Source organism: Anguilla anguilla, chromosome 6 (assembly GCF_013347855.1).
Source record: "Anguilla anguilla isolate fAngAng1 chromosome 6, fAngAng1.pri, whole genome shotgun sequence".
NCBI classification, from domain to species: Eukaryota; Metazoa; Chordata; class Actinopteri; order Anguilliformes; family Anguillidae; genus Anguilla; species Anguilla anguilla.
The window spans coordinates 48117986-48138250 of NC_049206.1; the positions used below are offsets into that span (position 1 = coordinate 48117986).

General features: G+C 38.9%; 1 protein-coding gene across 1 annotated transcript in view; it reads right to left on the bottom strand.

Moving 5' to 3' along the window:
- LOC118230201 (interphotoreceptor matrix proteoglycan 1-like) overlaps positions 1–18733 on the bottom strand; it is a 32272-nt gene extending 13539 nt beyond the window's left edge. The window contains exons 1-8 of the mRNA XM_035423014.1: positions 18374–18733; positions 14487–14708; positions 9780–9946; positions 8213–8253; positions 5055–5115; positions 4513–4662; positions 3742–3800; positions 657–880 (exon numbers count right to left, since the gene is read on the bottom strand). Coding sequence (XP_035278905.1) covers positions 657–880; positions 3742–3800; positions 4513–4662; positions 5055–5115; positions 8213–8253; positions 9780–9946; positions 14487–14708; positions 18374–18440 — 991 coding nt within the window. The 5' untranslated portion in view covers positions 18441–18733. The remainder of the gene's footprint in view (positions 1–656; positions 881–3741; positions 3801–4512; positions 4663–5054; positions 5116–8212; positions 8254–9779; positions 9947–14486; positions 14709–18373) is intronic.
- Positions 18734–20265: the final 1532 nt, after the last annotated feature.

The window sequence follows — 20265 nt, forward strand, 5'->3', positions numbered from 1 at the left end:
GTGAAAAATATATATATATTTAATTATAATGATCATGAAAAAATGTACATTTATGTAAGTGTAAGGTTTATGCTTATGTGGGCAGAAGAAAGCTATGCAGATTTGGGTTAATCATTCATTAGCACATGGTTGTATTCAAATTATTTTGGTTGATTCATCCATGTCATTCATTAAAAATTCCAATACGCAACCAATATTTTCTTCAAATACATACATAGTATTTTGTGCAATATGTTTTTTTTTTCTTCGGATGGTTAGCCTTAGGATGAGCTATAAATGTTATGGTACACTACATCAGATTATTGTTTTAAATAATGTATCTATGTATCTGTATCTAATTAACAGTAAAGAAAAATCAGTGTTATTAACAAAGAAACAGGACACAGGACTTCAGTATCATTGACCAAGAACAAAGACTGGAGTGTAACTAGCATCTATGTATCTGGATTTCATGTGAAAATGTGCCATCCGATGTGTCCTTGCTAGCTAGTATGGAAAAATAACGTTCGCCTAAAAGGCTATTCTAAAAATCCAGCAGACATTACAAGCTAACGTGCTATGAAATGAAAAAACATTTGTTCTTAACTTGCATTCCAACTATATCTGCAAATTGATGCTTCACTCAAGAAACTTGTCAATCAGGATATTGGGCCTACCTGGCTCAAAGCTGAGGGAATCAAGTGCTACTGGCAGGGAAGTGTCTTCGCTCAGGGTTTTGGCCACCGCTGCCTTCAGACTGACATCAGGCAAGGACTCTGTTTTCCCATCATCCCAGGCCAAGCTTGGATCAACCGTCTCTGCACTGTCACTTCTAGCTTCACTAGATTCCTGTGCGTCCATCTCAAAGGTTAGCACATAGCGTACAGAAATGCCGTCGGACCTGAGCCAAAAACAAGGTATTTCAGTAGGCGGCTGTGGCAAAGCATAGTAGCTTCATTTACAATTGTCTAAGTATTCATAACCTTCCCATTAGCCATGTTAGTAAATGACATCCAACTATACTTCTATTGCCAATATGACTTGTACTCTTTCATACATCAACTGTTCCTAAAAATCTGACCGGAAATGTATCTGCATCTCTTTTTTCAGATATTTAATGCATAATTAGAACTGTATGCATATTCAGTGTCCACCCATGGCTAAACCAGAGACTAAATTAATTCATCATCTGGCATTTTGATTGTTATGGTAATGACCAGCACTGATTAATTTCTTTGGTTTTATGATTAAGGTAAATAAGTATCCTTTGTATGCAGGCTAAGAGGTCATATCAGCTGTGAATACATTATCAGATTAGAATAAAAGCCATTAGTACTGACTGGCATCATTCTTATTTGCTTTGATAGTCCAAGCCATCAAATGAAACATTAATAACTTGCCAATTATTCAAATATCAAATTAATGATTTTGCAATGAATATTTTTTTGTATTCAGCACCACCAGGGGGATATTTTCCCTCAACAGAATTTTAAGAGACAGATTAAATCTGAATATGGACCCTAATATGGACTAAATATACCCTATATTAGGGCAGTATGTAAATTTTGAAATAATATTTGTTTTTAAAAAATGGTATATCTGTTAAATTTATCAGTATTTACCTAATGGTTGAATAAATGATTTCATGGCTTGTCATTTTTATTTGTCAATTAATTGCAAAGTTGCTGTAGGTATACAATAGCTCTGCTAGCTCATTATTTTATGAAGTGCCAAATGTGACATAAAGCGCTGTTATTTTACCACACATTTTTTCCCACATTTAACTGAAATTAAATACCATTAGCAATACATTCAATAGGTTGTGTTATAACAGTAAACAGATCTGAAACGCCCCCGGAAAAAAAAGAATATGCATTTAGGTAAATATAAAAAATCACTAATTGAACATTTAGCTTACACAGTATGTATACTTTTGGAATAGCACATTTCATAAATATACCTCTCATTTCAGAGATCATAAATGTAGTACAAAGGGAAACATTTTTTCCTTAAATGTGAGAAAAGCAGGAATATGTTTGTCAAAATAATAGCTTTTATTTTGACAAACATATCAAATGTGGGGAGGGGGGTGGCAAGGACAGAAACGGGGGGTAGGCTACTGCACAAGACATTTGTCATCACTTAATTTTAATTACCTGCCACTTTCTTGCAGCCCACTTCATTTTAGCAAAAGGGAAGAGAAAAGGTTATTAGTCAGCATGACATTATACCATCTGTAAAACAGTAAAAATATGTAACCAACTGTACTGGATGCTATTGGACAGCGAAAATCTTTTCAATAGGTGTTGGATCTCTCCCTCTCTTTCGCTCTCTCGCCCCCCCCCCCCCCCCCCCCCTCTAATTTGTATATTGATATACAATGTTAATAGGCTCGTCCATTACCTGACATGGTTTAAGGTACATTTAAGGTGTTAATTTCAAATGGTGATGGAAAGTTCATTGGAAAGATATTAAGGTTAACAAGTCTCTTCAATTATCCAACTCATCCCCTTATGCAAAAGCATTAAATTGGCAAGCAAGTGGAAAGGTAGTGGGGATTCATTTGAGAAAAACTGTAAAAGGTTAGAAGGTAACTCTGTATTATGTTAATGTCTATAATTGCAATATTATTATACTGGTATAAGGCAATGCCATTGTATTATGCAATGTTAGTAATCGGAGGAAGTGCATTAAAACCGGTTTGAAAATGGCAAGAAATATTTGACGGGGAAGGTGATTCTCCAGTAGAAATGTATTCAATGTACAGGCCCATATTGCATTAACTTAGATAATAGAAACAAAGAAAGTAGTCAAAGGTTTGAGCCAGTGGCCTTTTCCCTGTGCAAGGGTGTGCACTAGGATAAATTCTGGTCCACACTTCACGGCAGTTAATCATTTTGTAGATTCCATTTTGTTAGAGGAGGTTCAAGAAGAAGATGCAGGAGACCTAAGGATCCTTACAAGATCCCCTTTGTGTTCTTCAAAGAAGCAAGAGGATACCTGATAAGGGAAATGCTTTTCCCATCTACATAGCCACCTCACTGAGGACACTGTTGTCAGTCATGAAACTCTTAAAGGGGCTGCTGGTTCTATTTCATACGCAAGGGATGGATGCATCTCGATGCTACTGTCTGGAATTATTTCACCTTTAACTTCATCACCTTTCATTTTTACAGGCTATGGATGGCTGATGAGCAAGTTAATTGCAAAACTTGTGAAAAGTAATTAGCAACCACCTTGGTAAACCATGTGAATACAAATTACAGATCCTATGCCCATTTGGAAAAGTGTCTCCACTCATGCAGACATTGCACCTGGTCATAGAATCATTCAAGAGATTGCAGGCGCTGATTCTGGTCATAGACCCATGAAATATAAGCTAAGCCTTAGAGAGGGTTATCAAAATTGCTGGAGGACAGGCTGCTGCTCCACTAAAGAAGGTAATATCAACCCTGTTCTCAAGACAGAAGTACATTATCTGTCAAAAACAGGGGAAAAGGCAATCAACCGAGACTTTAAAATCAGACTCAGCGTGAGGGCAGTGACTCACCAGTTCATCCAGTACAGACTTGACTATTCTACACATTGTAATAAGGAAATTGCTTTTTGTACCGCATCGTCTAAAAATTCAACGTCAATTTTCTTTTAATCTGTTCCACAGTAAACATACAGATGTCCACAGCATGACTTTTTAAATAAACAGAATAAAAGATATTAACTCTTTTCAAATAAAATAATGATCAGAATAACCTGCCAACTAACCTAATTCCCAACACTTGGATGTCTTTAAATCCTGGAAGCTTGTCAAAAACATCATGCATCTGCAAAAGGAATGAAAAGAAAGGACCAGTTAAGATATAATTATAAAATCTTTTTTTTAAATTACAGACTCTCAAATTTGTCCTTGATGCTTGTAGTACTTCTGCACAGGCGTCAATGTGGCCCTGAAAAAGCTACAGCATAATCATTCATCATCCATGACAAAAGATGACATGTTATCGTCTTAAAGGTCACATAGGGCCATGATCCAGACAGATGTGTTGATTGAAACAATTGACCTGAAAGAATATGGGTGTTCAATTATTGCAGACAGATTGCTGACACAACTTTATATCATGCCATTGGTATATATCCTTGAAAAATGTATAAACTATATGGCTGCTAGCCGAAGAATGACATACTCTCCTAGCAATATACGTAACAAATGTAACAGCTATTTACTTACAGATTGCAGTGGTATTCTCAGGCCAGCCACTAGTGTGTAGGCTTCTTTGCATGTGCACTTCTAGAAAGCGCCTCCCGGGCACAGTTTCAAATGTCGACAGTCCCTGATCACAGCACTTAAAGGAATTAATATGAGGCAGGTGCCTGACCTACTCCATCCCCCTTAAGACTTGTCAGCCTCCAAAGACAAGCAATGCTCATAATCTTGACAGGAGCATGTCATCAGCATAGAGCAATCGGAATTAGACCGTCGATCGTCGTGGAAGGGTGGCCAGGGCGGTACGGGCTTCTGAGGGTATGACCACTCACCTGGTCACGCAGGTGACGCGTGAGGTCATGGTACTGGGCAGTGTTCGGATCATTCAGAAGCTCACTGTAGCCTGGATCCACTATGGTAATGCTGAACTCCACCACCTGTTCCAATGGTTGTTCAGGTAAGGCGTTGGGAAGCTCTGTATCCTGGAAAAAGAGATCAGTCAGTAGTGTATTAAAGCATGGGAGTTTCCAATTCCCATATGGCTGCTGGGTGCAATCGGCTCATCCGCAATGTCTGAAAAGGGCAAAAGACAGCAACTGGTCCTCCGTAAATCCCTGGGTATTATTTTTGCCTTTCCTTACTGTAAAATATTTGAATGATTAAAAGACCTTACCTCCTTGGTGGCTGCTGGAATGCCACTGGTAGGAACACTGGAAATCGCAGTTGGCGAGTCCATTGGTGCATGAGATTCTGTTGGACCTGAACTCAACACTAAGAGGCAAGAGAAAATAAATGTATTTTGGGATTTTGGCAAGTTAGGAAAAATCTCTTTGCATCACTCCAATGAAGTTAATGTGTTAGTTTGGCTTCTTACTGCACCTGTTGTTTCAGGAACCTTTGTTGTGGTCACCACAGGTTTGACTGTAGGCACCTCCCTGGAGATGAAAGGGAAAAGATATTACGCTAAAATATGCCTCATTTTGAATATTATCTGTATGCATTCAGGACTTTTATTTTGCTTCTTGCACAGCATAGTTAATTTGAACTTAGCTTTATTTGTGTCCCATTATACTTGCTCGCCTGGGAATGTTGTTTGCCAGGTCTGGTGCTATTCCTCACATAAATGAGGAGAATGCACTCAATGTTCTCCTACATTAATTGCACGTCACCCTGGATGAGATTGCATGCTAAATTAATGAAATGTGCTGTAATATAATTTGTTTAAATTATGATTTATGGAGTACCAAGTATGGGCCAGTGTCAGGAGTGTCAGGTCAACAATCTCAAGGATCTATTAGTACTCTTTGTCCAGTATAATTTGTTTGTCTAGCCTGTCTCAGTTACTGTAATAAGAGGGATTTTGACCTTGGGGCAATGGCCTAGCAGTTTTGTACTGCAAGAATCTTCTTGGAGGCTTTCCCAGCTAGTGTCAGCTCATGGGACTTGCTTCATCAGGTTATTTTATCCCTACCCATAAGTGACTACTTTTTGCCCATAGATTTACTGTCATATTGTTGAACTGTAACTGTTGTTTTACTGCCATTATTTTATTTTTAACTGTGTTTTAGTGAGATTCTTCAAAGCTTGTAAACTGGCAAAAATTAGTGCCAGAAGAACGTGAATTGCATTCATAAATTTCACTTTTAATAAAAAAATAATAAATCATGGTAATACATTTTATTTACATAGCACCTTTCCACAGCTCAAGGTCACTCAGAGAAAGAAAAACAGCAGACATAGAAGGCGAAACAGATATATAGAACAGTAATACAGGAGGGAGTACAGGGCAAATAGGGTAAGGATAAACACAAACAAACAAATCAAGGCAATAGTGCAGCTAAGGGTAACTTATACTGAACTGTTAGGTCTTGAGTAAGGATTTGAAATTTTCTGCTACACTTTCTGCTTCCCTGATGTTTGTATTGTAAGAGCATTCCACAGAGAGGGAGCAGCCCTTGGGGATGGTGAGTAGAGTGCCAGTATTAGATGAGCGGAGTATGTGAGGGGGAACATACACAGCCAGCAGATGAGTGAGATAGGGAGGGGCCAGGTCATTGAGAGCTTTGCAGGTGAGAAAAAGAATTTTGAAATTGACACGTGCCTTGATAGGAAGCCAGTGTTGTTGTTTTTTTTAAGTATGTGTAATGTGTTGCCAGGATCTTGTGTGGGTTAGCATTCTGGCAAAGTTTCGGACATTTCAAGGTAAAAATTTTAGTTTAATATGCTTTCCAATTCAGTTTTTACGATTCAATTTCAGTTTTCTGTAACACACATCTGGGCTCTTGGAAAAAGCAAACAAAAAAACATTCATTTGAACTGCAAACAGCAGTTAGTGCCTGGAGCTGCACCAGTATTTTCAAATCCCCCTTTTGTATTGTGGTGGCAAATGGAGCATATGAATGACCAGAAACTGAACTTGCAGGTGAGTGACATAAAGCTCTGTAAATTTAGCCGCAATATGACTTATGGTTGTAGGCTTCCGAAATGTCCCCGTATTTGCAAACTTTTTTAATCAAAAAATGTAAGTACTCATTGCCCTGTTTAAGAGTTCAGAATTCTGACCATACCAGTAATTCATTTTTCCGAATGCAATGTTTTGAATATTCTTTCTAACTGTTCCCTTCCTGCAGTTTTGTTTCAGTTATTTATATCCCATTTTACAGTACAAGGCTGTTTTCTAACATATCGGCCATGGTGTTATGCAGCACTAAATAATTCACTTGCAAATTTTAGCAACAACTGTTCTCTTACCATTTTAGAGGCATCGTCTTTTTACAATTCAATTAAGGATGTAATAATACAATAAACAGGACTTTTTTGAAATTGTATCTTTACTTTAAATAGTGTATGTTTTAACATAGAATGTGCTGCTTTGTAAGGCTGTTTTCTCTTGAATAGAGGCCTGAAATCTGGCTATTCTGTGTTTACTATGATCTTTACTCACGTTCTTATTACCTAACCCTGATCCAAATACTAAAGTGGGTCAGGCCATTATCTGACAGTGAGCAAGACCCACCTCCACATCAGAAGTATGATCCAGCATGCCCACAAGCCCACTTACATGCCATGTGACTCACTGCTTTACAAGCTTAACTCTTTTATTAGAATCATACATTGTTCATGTTAAAATGCTCAGTGCGATTCATTGTGGTTCTTAATTAGTCTGAAGACCAATATAAAGTTTTATGAGGTGAATGAGGTTAGCACTTTATAATTACCATTGTGGAAGGACTGTATCTGCAGTTTTATAAGGCTGTCTGTTATGGGGGCTGGATATATCACAGGATATTAAAACCTGAAATTGGTTTATGCGCTTTCTGGAAATAATAATCTTTATAAATGTTACTGTAAATAGACCCACTCCTTATATTGTACATCACCATATGCCTTTAGCTATAATACTATTCACATTAAAAAGTTCAGGATTAATGACAGAGGGCTCTATTTTCAGTAATAAATGTCGCACTGCGCGTGGGCACAGTCAATGGTGCAGTGCATGGGCGCACTCTGCGTGGCTGGTGGGCATTGGGATTTTCGAGACCAGAAACAAGGAATGCACTACATACTCTGCTGGTTCTCCCCTATATATCTTCTTGACCACTAGAGGTAATGACATTCTACGGTGACCCTCAGTAGTATGGAAGTATACAAGCCAAATAATTGTTTTATTTTCTTCTTTGCACGAACATCATTCCTTTTATATAAAGTTAATTTTAAGTAAACACTGGCATGATGCCTTTCCATAGCAAAAGGCCAATGGGATCACTACAAACCCTTCAGAATTTAGGGCAGTGAATTGGTCTAATCCTGTTGTAAATTGGCCTGTCGTACAGGATTTTTCCAATTTACAAGCAAGTGGCTCCAGAATTGAATGGGGTCACCCAAAACCAATGATTTCCCAATGCAGACTCGAATGAGCTTTTAATTTTGTGGGTCACAGACAGAGGCCAGGAAGGGAAATCTGAGTGCCTATCCAATCATGATGTCCCTTGGGCATCACATCACAAAAAACACAACACAATCGATGCGTACCGTCCCCGTTGTCTCTGTCTCTCGTCCCGCAAACTCACTCTCTATGAAAACACAAGAAATACACAAACATTAGAAAAATATATTGAAATAGTTGCAGCCATTTTTATTTATTTAGAACATGTTACTGTTATAAATAATGTACAACCATTCCTATACCCTGCTTTATAGTAAACTGTGTCTTATTACTCCTAATGTTTATTCTTTTTGCTTATAATTACTACCTATTTATATCAGCAAATTCCCGCAAAAAATTCTGAATTACATAGACATGGGCATTTAATACACCTTCCTTACCTTAGTTAATTAGCTAGCATCAAAGCGAGGCAGCTGGCTATCTACACAAATGCCCTGTTTTAGAACTGTGTGCACCCTTTACCTCACTTTATCATGCTACACATCAGGGCCTGGAGAGAACAGGCTCTGTGTAACCCAACATTAGGTCAGCATCTGATGGGTAAAGTGCCTCGCACAGTTTAGTGGAACACAAAGGGGGAATGAAGTACAGTAAGACAGACAGGAAACTCAGTGCACAGCCATTGCCCACTGATGCAACACACGTTCGTGTCTCCTGGCTGCCAGGCTTGAACACAACAGGGAAATGTGCTTAATCACAGCTCCAGCCGTGCTACGGGGACACATCAGGGAGCAAGGTGAGAAAGCGATGCCCCGAAAGCCTGCTCAGACACTGCAAACAAAGTACCAACAGTGCCGCTAGGTTTAAGGCTAGCTTTGCTCTATCCATATTGGCTGGTCACATATGAATTCTGGAAATGTAATCAGTCAATAGAGAGAATGCCTGCTGGAAAACAAGACTGCTAATTATTGCTTTTCTCTGGGCTGTGTTGCGTGGCACAGTTTAGAGATGTAATTAGCCTGGGGCTAGGAAGGTGTTGGTGAGTGCATGCGAGAGAGAATGTGTAAATGAGTAAGAGTGTAAGAGAGAGCGCATGAGTGACTGTGACATGGTGAGATACTGTAGTGTGGTAGAGAGAGAAAGAATGAGGCCTTAGCACCAAAATAATATTTCATCTTAGACCTGTACATAATATTATTAATCTATGTAAAGAGGTGTGTAGGACAGATGAGATGAAAAGATGCATAACTCAATTTGCTCCCTGAAGAATGTAGCAGAAGCAAAAATGTAACACAGATTTATCACTTTTTCTCATGCAGTGGAAGTCAGTACAAAGTATAGCTGTGCTTTCATGTTCAAGGGGTAACATGCAACATGTAGCCCTGTGATCTATAGATTAGCTTATAACTTATTCTGTTCACAACAAAGAGTTACTTTATCTGTTACTTACATAATAAATCCCCACAACAATTTGGTTTCTTGCAGTGCTCTAGGCCCCACCTCTTCTGTCCTCTTTACCAGTTATTGTAAATGGTTCAATATAGTAGAATTTACATAAATAAAAAAGAAGTTAAATTTGTTAAATAAGATCGGACTGTAGCCAAATGTCATAATTTCAATATTGACATGACAGGAAAACCTAACTCCGTGTTTTATTACAATGGCACAGGAGAGTCATGTGGTTTGGCCTAGTATGTCAATTTGGACACTTACCCTGTACACCATGTTGAGGTGCTCCTGGGCGTTGCTGAAGTTCTGGGCCAGGTCAGCGATGCATAAGGACTCACGCTGACACAATCCGACCCACTGTTGATATTCGGATGTCCCAGGGATCCTGTCGAAGAAGATCCGGAAAGCTTCCCACACTGCCTCCTGACAAACTGAGCAAGGAAAGCAAGAAAAAAAATCAGTAAAAATTACCAATCAGCCAAAATCTTTAAGATATTCAAGAAAAAAAGGAAATTATTTTTTTGAATATCTTACATTGTTGATTCAAAGTTAAGGCCAAATCACATTGCGGTTAACCTGAAAATAGGCCCAGGTTCCCTATTGACAGAAGCATATAGTTTCTCTCAGCTTGAAGAGGTAGTATTTTAAGAAACAGAAAAGCCTGGAACATGCCAAAACAAAATGACTTCAGTCTTGAAAATTATGAATGGTACCTAAAATGAACAACGGCTCTTTTGTTTCGACTTATTTATTTTAATTTATATGTTCTAACATTATTTCATTATTCGTGGCATTAAACACATTGTACAAATATGAAAACAGCTTTATTATTTAATTCATAATTTGGCACAGATCTTTTTTTATGCAGAATAGCAATTAAGACTGTCAACAGTCTTTCCACTGTTGATAGCTAATGTGTGCCAAATGGCAAGGCTGCATTCAGAGAGGATACTCTTCCCTCTAGGCAAAGATGATGAAACTCAATTCAAAATGCTTCAGGGGATGCCGCTTCTTGTTTGCGGTGTTTTTAAAAATGTATTTATTTTACATTGAGAGGTCCTGACTCACTGTGGCACATATCAAGAAGAGCAGGGTTTTCAAAGCTCCAAATCAGACTCTTGCTGTCTCACTTTCTTGTCATCTCCAGTATAGCTGGCAAATAAAATCCTGACCTCTCAAACATGGTTGATGTGTGGGTGAGTGTTCTGGCTAGCAAATGGTTGCCGTGCAACACCTCCGCTGGCGCTTCAGAGTGGAGCGGTATTAAGTAAATTAGCCCGTGTGAGGCAGATAAGCACGGCATATAAATGTATGAAAGGCACCGTGTATAAGCAACTCATTATGAGCCTGATAATGTTTCTGTGAGATCTGACTGCGAGGCTTCACCCATCACTTCACCACCATTTCCTTTTGATCTCCCTCAGTTCATCAAAAGAAACCTGACAGAATGAGAGGCCCTTTCACCAGAAACGGTAATAGGATATTGCTGCATGACAAGGGATAAATGGTAGCTACATGAAAGTGCAATGGTCTTCATTTCTTCAAGAAAAGATACTGATGGTCAATATGATTAGCTTTATTGAATTCCTCTGACCTCTGCCACCATCTCTGGCATGTATGACTGCTCACTCTTCCAATTTAAGCAATTGAGGAATTTTTATGTTGTAATTACCTTCGTTTGAAGGATGCAATACTTGAACTACCATACTTTTAACTTGTTGGATTCAGTCATCACTTGTTCCAAATGTTAAGTCACAATTATATGGAAGTGCTTTTTCTTTTTTCTACAAACACAGTTTGGCAAGTTCAGCATTCATCAAAATTAAAATGTCAAGCGCTGCAAAGAAAAATTGCGCTGAAAGTCAATGTTAATAATTGAATCTAGAAATAATTTAAGGTGTTTGTGTCATGAATCAGAACAAGTCACATCACTGGAAACAGAAAAACAATAAATAACTATTGGCTTATATACTGTAGGGATCAGACAAATACATATTGAGCTTTGACTGTACTGACAACAATGGAAAGAAACACACATGTATGTGTGAATGCAAACATGATATATGCACATATGTTTATAAACAGTACAAGACCAAGGGGCTACAGTTTTTAATTCTCCAGGGACCTCACTCTTTCAGATGTGTTCAGGCATTTCTGTGTTTTTAAGTTCCAGAGCACCTCTGAATCCACCTCTCTCCATGTAAAAGTGGTATTAAACTGAGATTTAAAAAAAAAATTTACTTCACCCATGTAAAGTCAGAGGGAATTCAGTGTCTTTGATTAAGGTCTGAATGGTAGTCTCAGGATGACACAGAAAGAATAAAGAACGGAAGCAACAGCCTATGGGATTGACATCAAAGCGACTGCGCGACTTCAGAGCTGAGTGTTATTGGATGCTCTCTCTCTCTCTCTCCCTCTCTTCCCCCCTCTCTCTCTCTCTCTCTCCCCATCTCTCTCTCTCTCTCTCTCTCTCTCTCTCCCTCTCTTCCCCTCTCTCTCTCTCTCTCTCTCCCCATCTCTCTCTCTCTCTCTCTCTCCCTCTCTCCCTCTCTTTCTCTCTCTCTCTCTCTCTCCCTCCCTCCCTCCCTCCCTCCCTCTCTCTCTCTCTCTCTCCCTCCCTCTCTCTCTCTCTCTGAGGTTTGAAGGTAAAATGTACTTTTTCCTCAGTGGCAGGAAATATTTTCGATAGTGACTGGAATGTATGTACGACCCGAAGCAAAGAGCCCAGAATTGGCTTGCCTCCGTTTTCACTCCGGGAAAGAGCTGAGCTCCATTTGCCCCAAAAAATAATAGCACTCAATCTCAATGGGCCAGGCTGGAGGTGACAGTCCTGTATCACGCTGCTGATGTAAAAAAAATAAAATCCATTGCAATGTCTCCTTAGACGTGAGGCATAAGTAAAGACCCAGGCAGCCCAGACTCTGACAGTTTTATTTAGTGAATTTTGTGATTTTATTAAAGTTAGGTGGGAAAGCTGAAGTTATTGCAACTCCAAAAGCAGAACCTTTCTTTCCCCTTTCAGTGCTGGTGAGCTGTTAGCATGTATTGGGTTACAGTGAGCCGGTGATTTGTTTATTATTACTTTCATAGTGGATCAGCAATAATAGAGGTATATACAGCCCAAGGGTGTTCCTGCTTCTATGGTACATATTGAACCATTGGCTGGGAACTCCAAACGACTACCAGGGAAAGAAATTTTGAGAGATTTATTAAATAAATTCCTCAAAACAAATTACAGTTTAAAAACCTGATCTCTAAAAAACTGTATTTTCGCTGAACGCATGCTTCAGGTTTGGCGATGATAAATTTATGCTTAATAAAATGACATTTTCTGAGGATACACTGTCAAACCCAAGAGTTCATTTTGCTAGTTTGAATTTCTTTCAACCGCTTGAATAAGACAACCTAATCTGTATTCACTGTTCTCAAACTCTTTTTTTGCTCTTTTCAGTTGAGTTATAATGAATTGCCCACTTTTAAAATTGGAGTGCCTGATTCGTTTAGTAAGACTGGCATTCAGTTTTAACAGTGTATGAAGTAGTCACACAACTTTACCTTTAGTTTGGCTTTATGTGTGACGGATGTTCAGAAGGGGGCAACCGTACTTTGGGTTGGGAAACTGACTGGTAGCATTGCCAGTCAGTTTTGAAAGTGTTTGAAGATGAAGGCAGCTGTCAGCACAAGCTGTTTTGTTTGCAGGCTGATTGGGTCAGATTTTTTCCCATTATTTCCTTATTTTTCCTTATTGCCGTTTGTTTTAAAATGACTGCCGTTTTTTAAGTCTCAGTGCTCTTTTGTTTTGGACCAGGGTTTATGGCCTATATTTTTGTGCACTATGTCATAGTGTACGCACACACAGTATTAACTGAACTGTGAGGACAGTAAAATTGTAGTGGATATTGTAGCCAACAAACCAACAGAAACAGAGTTGGCTCACCTTACCAACCAGACGTACTGAGGCTGCACTCACTAACCTGGGTTCAAATTAGTAAAAAGCATCTCAGAGTAGTGCTGATCCAGTATCAGGTTTCCCTGTCAATATCCCAACCTTACGCGTCGTGAGCTAAAATGCAAAGTTGCTCTTGATCAGCACTTTTATTGCAACTCACCTGGCCAATTCAGCCAGTACAATCCACTCAGGGTCCTGACTTTTCCAAAGCAACTTCTGAGTCACTTCTATTACTGCATTAAGCAGTGGATTGAACTTTCTGGCAGTAGTCCATCAACTCATTCTTATCGGTTTTGTTCCATTTGTATAATTGCTCTCATTTCGGTTTTCATTTAGCTATCAAACTAAATTCCAAATGTGCTAACTGTAAGTAAATGGTGTTGCGTACTAGTTCATCGGCACAATAGCTTCCAAGGTCAAATGGCTGAAAGTGTCATTGGTGTCTTGCTTGTAAAGTAGGCTGCAAATACAAGCTTCAGCAAATATATGAGTAAAATAGGGGTTTTCGCAGAAAAGATAATCCACCCCACCTCCGTCATCTACACAAGTGTTGGTACTGAGATGGAACGAGAGGAAACTATCAGGATAAGCAGACAAAGGATTAGGTGGTGACATGGGCTGTGCATCTGACTCCTTAAAAGGGTCTCATTTCTGTTTGTTTTTCCAGCCATTATATTCACAGACTGTCATATTGGAGCTCAGCTCCTTTTGGGCTAACTTTTGCTATCTTTTTTTGGATAGTTGAAAATGCTAAGGGTAAGTGGCTCACAAGAAATGATGAAACTAGAATTACCAATGAGAATGTCGAGCTGCAAATTACTTTTTGAAGCACTTTTACCGAATATTTTTTCATAGTTTTTGAAATCTAAGAAATCGAAGATCCAAGTAATCCAGGCGATGATATACACTACACAATGAGAGCAAAACCTTTGTCGGTTATAGTGTGTTTGTGTAATGAGTGTGTGCATTACAGGACCTGAGGAGAGATCTCTTAATAAGTAGACTGTTGCTAGGGCTCTTACCTCTCAGTTTGTAGTAAGCCTGATGGCTAGCAATCACCTCACGTATTGTCTCTTGAGGACAGACCTTCACCCCTGTGTGGAAAAACGTTGACCTTTTCGTCCGATGTCTTTCCAGGTCAAATATCGTCCTTACATGCGATGTTTGTTTGGCCGTTCTTAAGAGTTCTATCAAGTGTCTTGAATTGATGGATTGGACAGAAAAAGTATCTTCACAATTCAGCTCTGCAAAAAGAATAAACAATAATAATTAGAATAATGTATGCACTGTTATATACATATTTTTTCTGATACTGTATGAATAAGTGAGCAAGTAGCTCACCTTTTTAAAAATCCGTATGTGCCCGCAAGCATAATAGACTCTTAGAGTGCAATATGAATGTCTGGTTACTTGCAAAATAATTAATATAATAAAAGACATTGGGCCTCATTCACAAAACTTCTTTTCAATTATTCTTACCTTTGTTCTTAAAAATGTTCCTCCAAAAAATGAATGAGACTCATGACACACGTGCAGATCTCTGTTTTTGTGCATATCCCAGGTGTATGACATGATGAATGTTGTCTGTAAATTTTAAGTGCAACCCTGTTCATATGACTAGCATAAAGAAACAGCCATGAACAAATAAAGATTAAAAAATATATATGAATGCCGAAATGTTCTTGGAAACAGCATTACACACAGTTTACGATCAAATAAGATCGTACACGTTTCGTGAATGAGGCCCATTAACTTTCTACGGGCATAATTTTAGTTACTGCTCTGAGTCTCATTAAAGGGAATAAGTAACTCATCATCGTTTGGACCACTAAGCAGCAATGTAAATTCTATATGCAAACACATGCTCTTTTGACAGTTACAGTAATGTCTGCCAGTGTAGGAATCTGCCATTTGAAAGCTGGCTGTTGTTTATATGCACTTTAGGCTCCGGAGAGACTTTCACTCTGTCATTTTATGCCATCTTATCGTGTTGTTCGAGTTATGTTTAGATTTGTGCGAAAAGATTCTCAGCAGCCAGTCCTCATGTGCCACTTGAATGTGACACAAGAATAAGCATCTAAATTTTCACAGTCTGTTTACTCACAGATTTAGACTGTTCCCATCGGCAACCCTATCACAAATCCGACCACACGTAGGCCCCTGTAGGGGGCCTGCTGAGCAGAGGACTGTTGCCACGGAGCGTTTGTTCGCTTCCAGGGAAAATGAGCGCTCTCGACCGTGATGGAACCTGGTCTTTTCTGATTTAGTCGAGCCACGGAGGAGACCCGAAATCGAAACCTCTGATTTAAACGGCATCAACAGTGTGTCATTTCCATGTCTCTCGAAGCCGCCAAAACACTGAAACATCATCTGGCGGAGTCTGGAGAGGAAACTGGAAAACAATCCTGTTTTATAGTCATGAGGAGGATACTGCTGAAATGATGCCCCAAAATCCATGAAATTTTATGTTTTATTCATTGGATCTGTAATCGGTGAGAAGGGCAATGTTTACTTCTAGCTTTGATATAGCTTCCTCAGATGATAAGAAAAAAGGGTAAGAATAATTTCTAATCCAAGTTTTGGCATGAATACACACGCATGCGACACATATATTTGTGTACATTCTGTATAAATGGCTGTTAATGCATGTTTTTGTGTGCGTTTCAGGGACCTGAGTATTAGAATGCTTGTGTTCTCACATAATGCATAACAATTGCCGAATAATAGAAATGTAATAAATATTTTATTGCCATTACAGACTAACCTAGATTTGAAATATCAACCAAAAGGCTTAAAGTTTTATGTACTTCTCAGGTTATTTATTTATTTTGTCAGAGACAGTGTTGATAGAGAGAAATGTTCTGATCTGTCCTTACAGATGATGGAGAGCACAACTGGGAGAGGCTGCAGTACTGCAGCATTATCCCGTCTACCTAAGAGGACACAGCTCTCTCCTAACACTGCAGCTGTTTTGTAATTCCACAACTTTTCAGGGAACAAACAGTTCCTGAAAAATATCAAGGAACAGTGGTGCATTTCCTTGACCACCTCCATTACACCTCTATGTTATGTTATTACCATCTCCACTTCACAAAAAATGGCTCTTTCAATCTTTAATCTGCATATAATCAGAAACATCAGAAAGTTAATGCAAAGATAAATCTGAAGTTTATTCACAGTTTATAGTGTACAGCACTATATTGCATGGTGGAATCATTGTGTACTTCGGCTATATTTGTAACATGCATAGTGCTGCTTTTCATGATCGAATAATTGATTTTTAGGAATCCCACATTGGGAAGAGTTCTAATTCTAATTGCTGATATAAATGCATGTTATGTTGCCTACAGGACAACATAAAATATGTGACTGTACAAAAAATGATTTGCAGCTCCATCTGAATATGTTATATAGTATGAGTAATACAACAATGTGATGGTGACATTGTGTTTTACATGTTTCTAGACTATCCTGGGACACTGTGATTTAGTCATGGTACAAAGCAACCCTTGGTCTCAGCCTGAGCTGGCATCATGAAGTATTCTTGACCATTATTATGAAATAGGAAAGGCTGTTATTTAATGGTCCATGGACAGAGCTTTTGATAGCTACCAGGCCACAGGCTGCACATCACTCATAGAAACACTCAGGACACAGAACAAGCTTATACTCACATTAATTTTAAATGCAATGCATTTTCAGGCCAAGGTAATGGTAAAGGGAAAGAGAACTTACTGTACATAAATTCTTCAATCAAGGTAATGGTTAGACTGCAACTGGATGCTTTTTGGCTATAATTAATTCTGTCACGCAAAGTCTGGTAGCATGACTTAGTTTAACCATCAAACAACTAAGCAGATTTCTGTAAATTCCTACTCTCATCAGCGACAATAGTAAAGTCAAGGTGATAAATGGCATCCTTGCAAATACTGAATACAATCACAGTGCATACCTGCATGTTCTGGATGCTACACTGTCCAGTATTTGTATCATTATCACCCACTTGTATCTGGTAACAAACATTTATAAATCAATTAAAATTGATAGCCGCACCGTGCCTTAAAGTACCGTTTATAATTTAACAGAGAGATGTCTCGCTATGTGAGACTATCACATTCCGATTTTTGATCAGACCTGTGCCATAAACTCTACCCTTGCCGGACTTCCTTATGTTAAGTGAAACCTTACATAAGAAAGGCTCTTACGCTACTATGGGAAAGCCGTCTTATCCTTCTAATGGAATCAAGGCTCATGAAACCAGCCTTACTGTGTGAGCAGAAGACCGGGAAACGAGGAAAGCTGATTATTCTGTACAGAGCAAAAAATTCTGCCATGGCCCAGGAAAATAGCTGAAAAAAATGCACTGAAACATGTTATGTCCTGTGACAGCTCATGTCAGTAGCAAGCTGCCAGCATAACTTGAATATTTTTGAAGGATTTGAATAGCTCGATGTAGTCTCATATAAAGCTTATATGTAGATATTAGGCTTTATCTTAGACGTTGTGTACTAGAACCCTAACATAAAAGTCATACTCCCCAGTAGCAATCAGAAAAATATTGCACTTAAAATAAGTGAATGAAAATGTCGATGACACATCCAGGATCAAAATGACTTACTTCTAAATTTCTCAGAATCCCAATTACATAATCAGAGTTGCGTTTCGTTCAAAGGAAAGTCCATCAACTGCACAAAAATATACTGCAAAACTCTAATTTGGAATGGGATTTATTTTTTTCTGAATTGAAAATGAACCCAAATAGGATTTGTAGCTTCAATCCTCTTAAATACTAAATTTGCGGAATTAAATCATAATGAGACCAAGACGGAATCACTCAAGAAGAACCACAGAAGAAATGTTCTGTATAAAAGTTATTGGCACCTTCTGTGGCAGCAGTCTAAAAGCTTACCTTTAATCCAGGTGGCTTGGAAGACAAACAGCAACATTACAAGGAAAACTCCCATTTTTAAAGGCATGATGGACTTGTTTTGCTTTCAAGTTATAAAAAGAAGTAATCAGATGAATGAGGGAAGAGCCATCCACTCTATCTGAAGATGGTGAGAACAGACATGGTCTTTGCAGCAGTTGGGTCTCTGGGTGCCTGTCAGTCGAACATTTAGAGAGATGGTTATCCACACACAAGCTGGGGCTATGTTCTCCAGTAGATGGTGGAAATTCCAGGGTGGTGTCAGGCCACTGCGGTGTGGTGAGCACTAAGGACACTGGAAGGAGGAGAGGCAGCCAGGTCTTATGGAAGACGCTACGGAAGAGTGACAGGAGTGACGAAGTTAAACGAGCAAGCTCTCTTTCGGGAATAATCTGTTTATCTTCTGCTCAGACATAATCCCCGTTTGCCCCATGGCTGGGCCAATGTCATCCTGTTAGTGGCTTTCTGGAGGAGCATCTGTCAACTTGATCGTTCGTTCTGTCCACACCCCTTCCCAGACTCTGAGACTTCCAACAGCGCTTGTGCATGGGTCCATTGTCCAGACGGAGCTACGCAAGGCGCTTTTGGCCAGTGCCGAGGTCTGGAATTCACCCGGAGTGGCTTTTACATCCCCCTGTTACAAAATGCTCTTTATCCCCTGTTCTGGAGAGTGTCGGGCATCTGTTGTGTCTCCTCCGAGGTTCAAAGTGCAAGTAGTGTTACGTGGTCATGTCTGCTCCTATCTGGAGAGGATTGCCAGATAGTTGCTGTTGTTCGAGTTCTGCTACCTTACTCTTTTTATCCCCCTCTCTCTCATTCACTGTTTTGCATTCAAGGGCTTTCATGGTTGGGTAGGTTATTAAGAGAAAATAATACATGATTGTGCATCCATGATTTATAAAATTGTTTGTGCTCCAGCAAGATTCAAAGCATATAAACTAGTTTTATTCTCTGCAAAACATGCGTATCACAGAGTTACATCTTTCTTATAGTTGGGAGGAACCGTTCTCACATGAAGATTTTCCTGCTTTTTTGTCATTCATATTAGATACTGTTGTTCAGTCCCATGCACAACTGGTATAAACTAATGGCTAAACCAATGTACAGTGAAAACTGCCAAAAGAGGGAATTTATTTTGACAATTAAATAGGCGAAATAAAAAAATGGTATGTTTTTGTGACTATACCAATCAATGTCTTCCTTTTTCAAGTCAATGATTGCAAACAGACTTAATTGACAATGTGATAACCTTTCAATTTCAACATCTGAAGTCTCTATTCAATATGGCAGGCACAATATGCTTCTACAGGACAGACCATTACAGTGCCACTTTCTGAAATAATTCCAAAGCTGTCTGACATTATGATTCAGACGAGGGCCCAGACACTCTGGATCTCTCATCTTTTTCACAAAGGCGCTAAGTCAGATGGAAATTAAGAGCAGACAAAGAGGTTCGATAAGTGCAAGTCTTCGGGAAATTTCTTGAAAAGCCCAAATTCGCAACTTCAAGGAGTGATATTTAGTGTCGAAAAAAGGTGATATACTTACATTGTGTTACTGAAGAAAGATGAAGACATGTCACTAACACATGCCCGACATCAGTTCATTTTAAAAGTAATTTTTTCGTACCGTATCCTGTACATACCTGATTCATTCACTGGAGACCAAAAAGATATTGTTTCTGTCCAGCTGAATATCGTAAGAATAGATTCACAGCCTTTTTATTTTATATTTTGACCTTGGATCAATTTAGAAACAATTTTGAATTATGTATACGGGCTGTGGTATTGTATTATAAGCAGTTCACTTCCTAATATGTGACCTGGCCATGTCTTTGCCAAATTTAATATTCTGTTACACTCTCATATGTGATC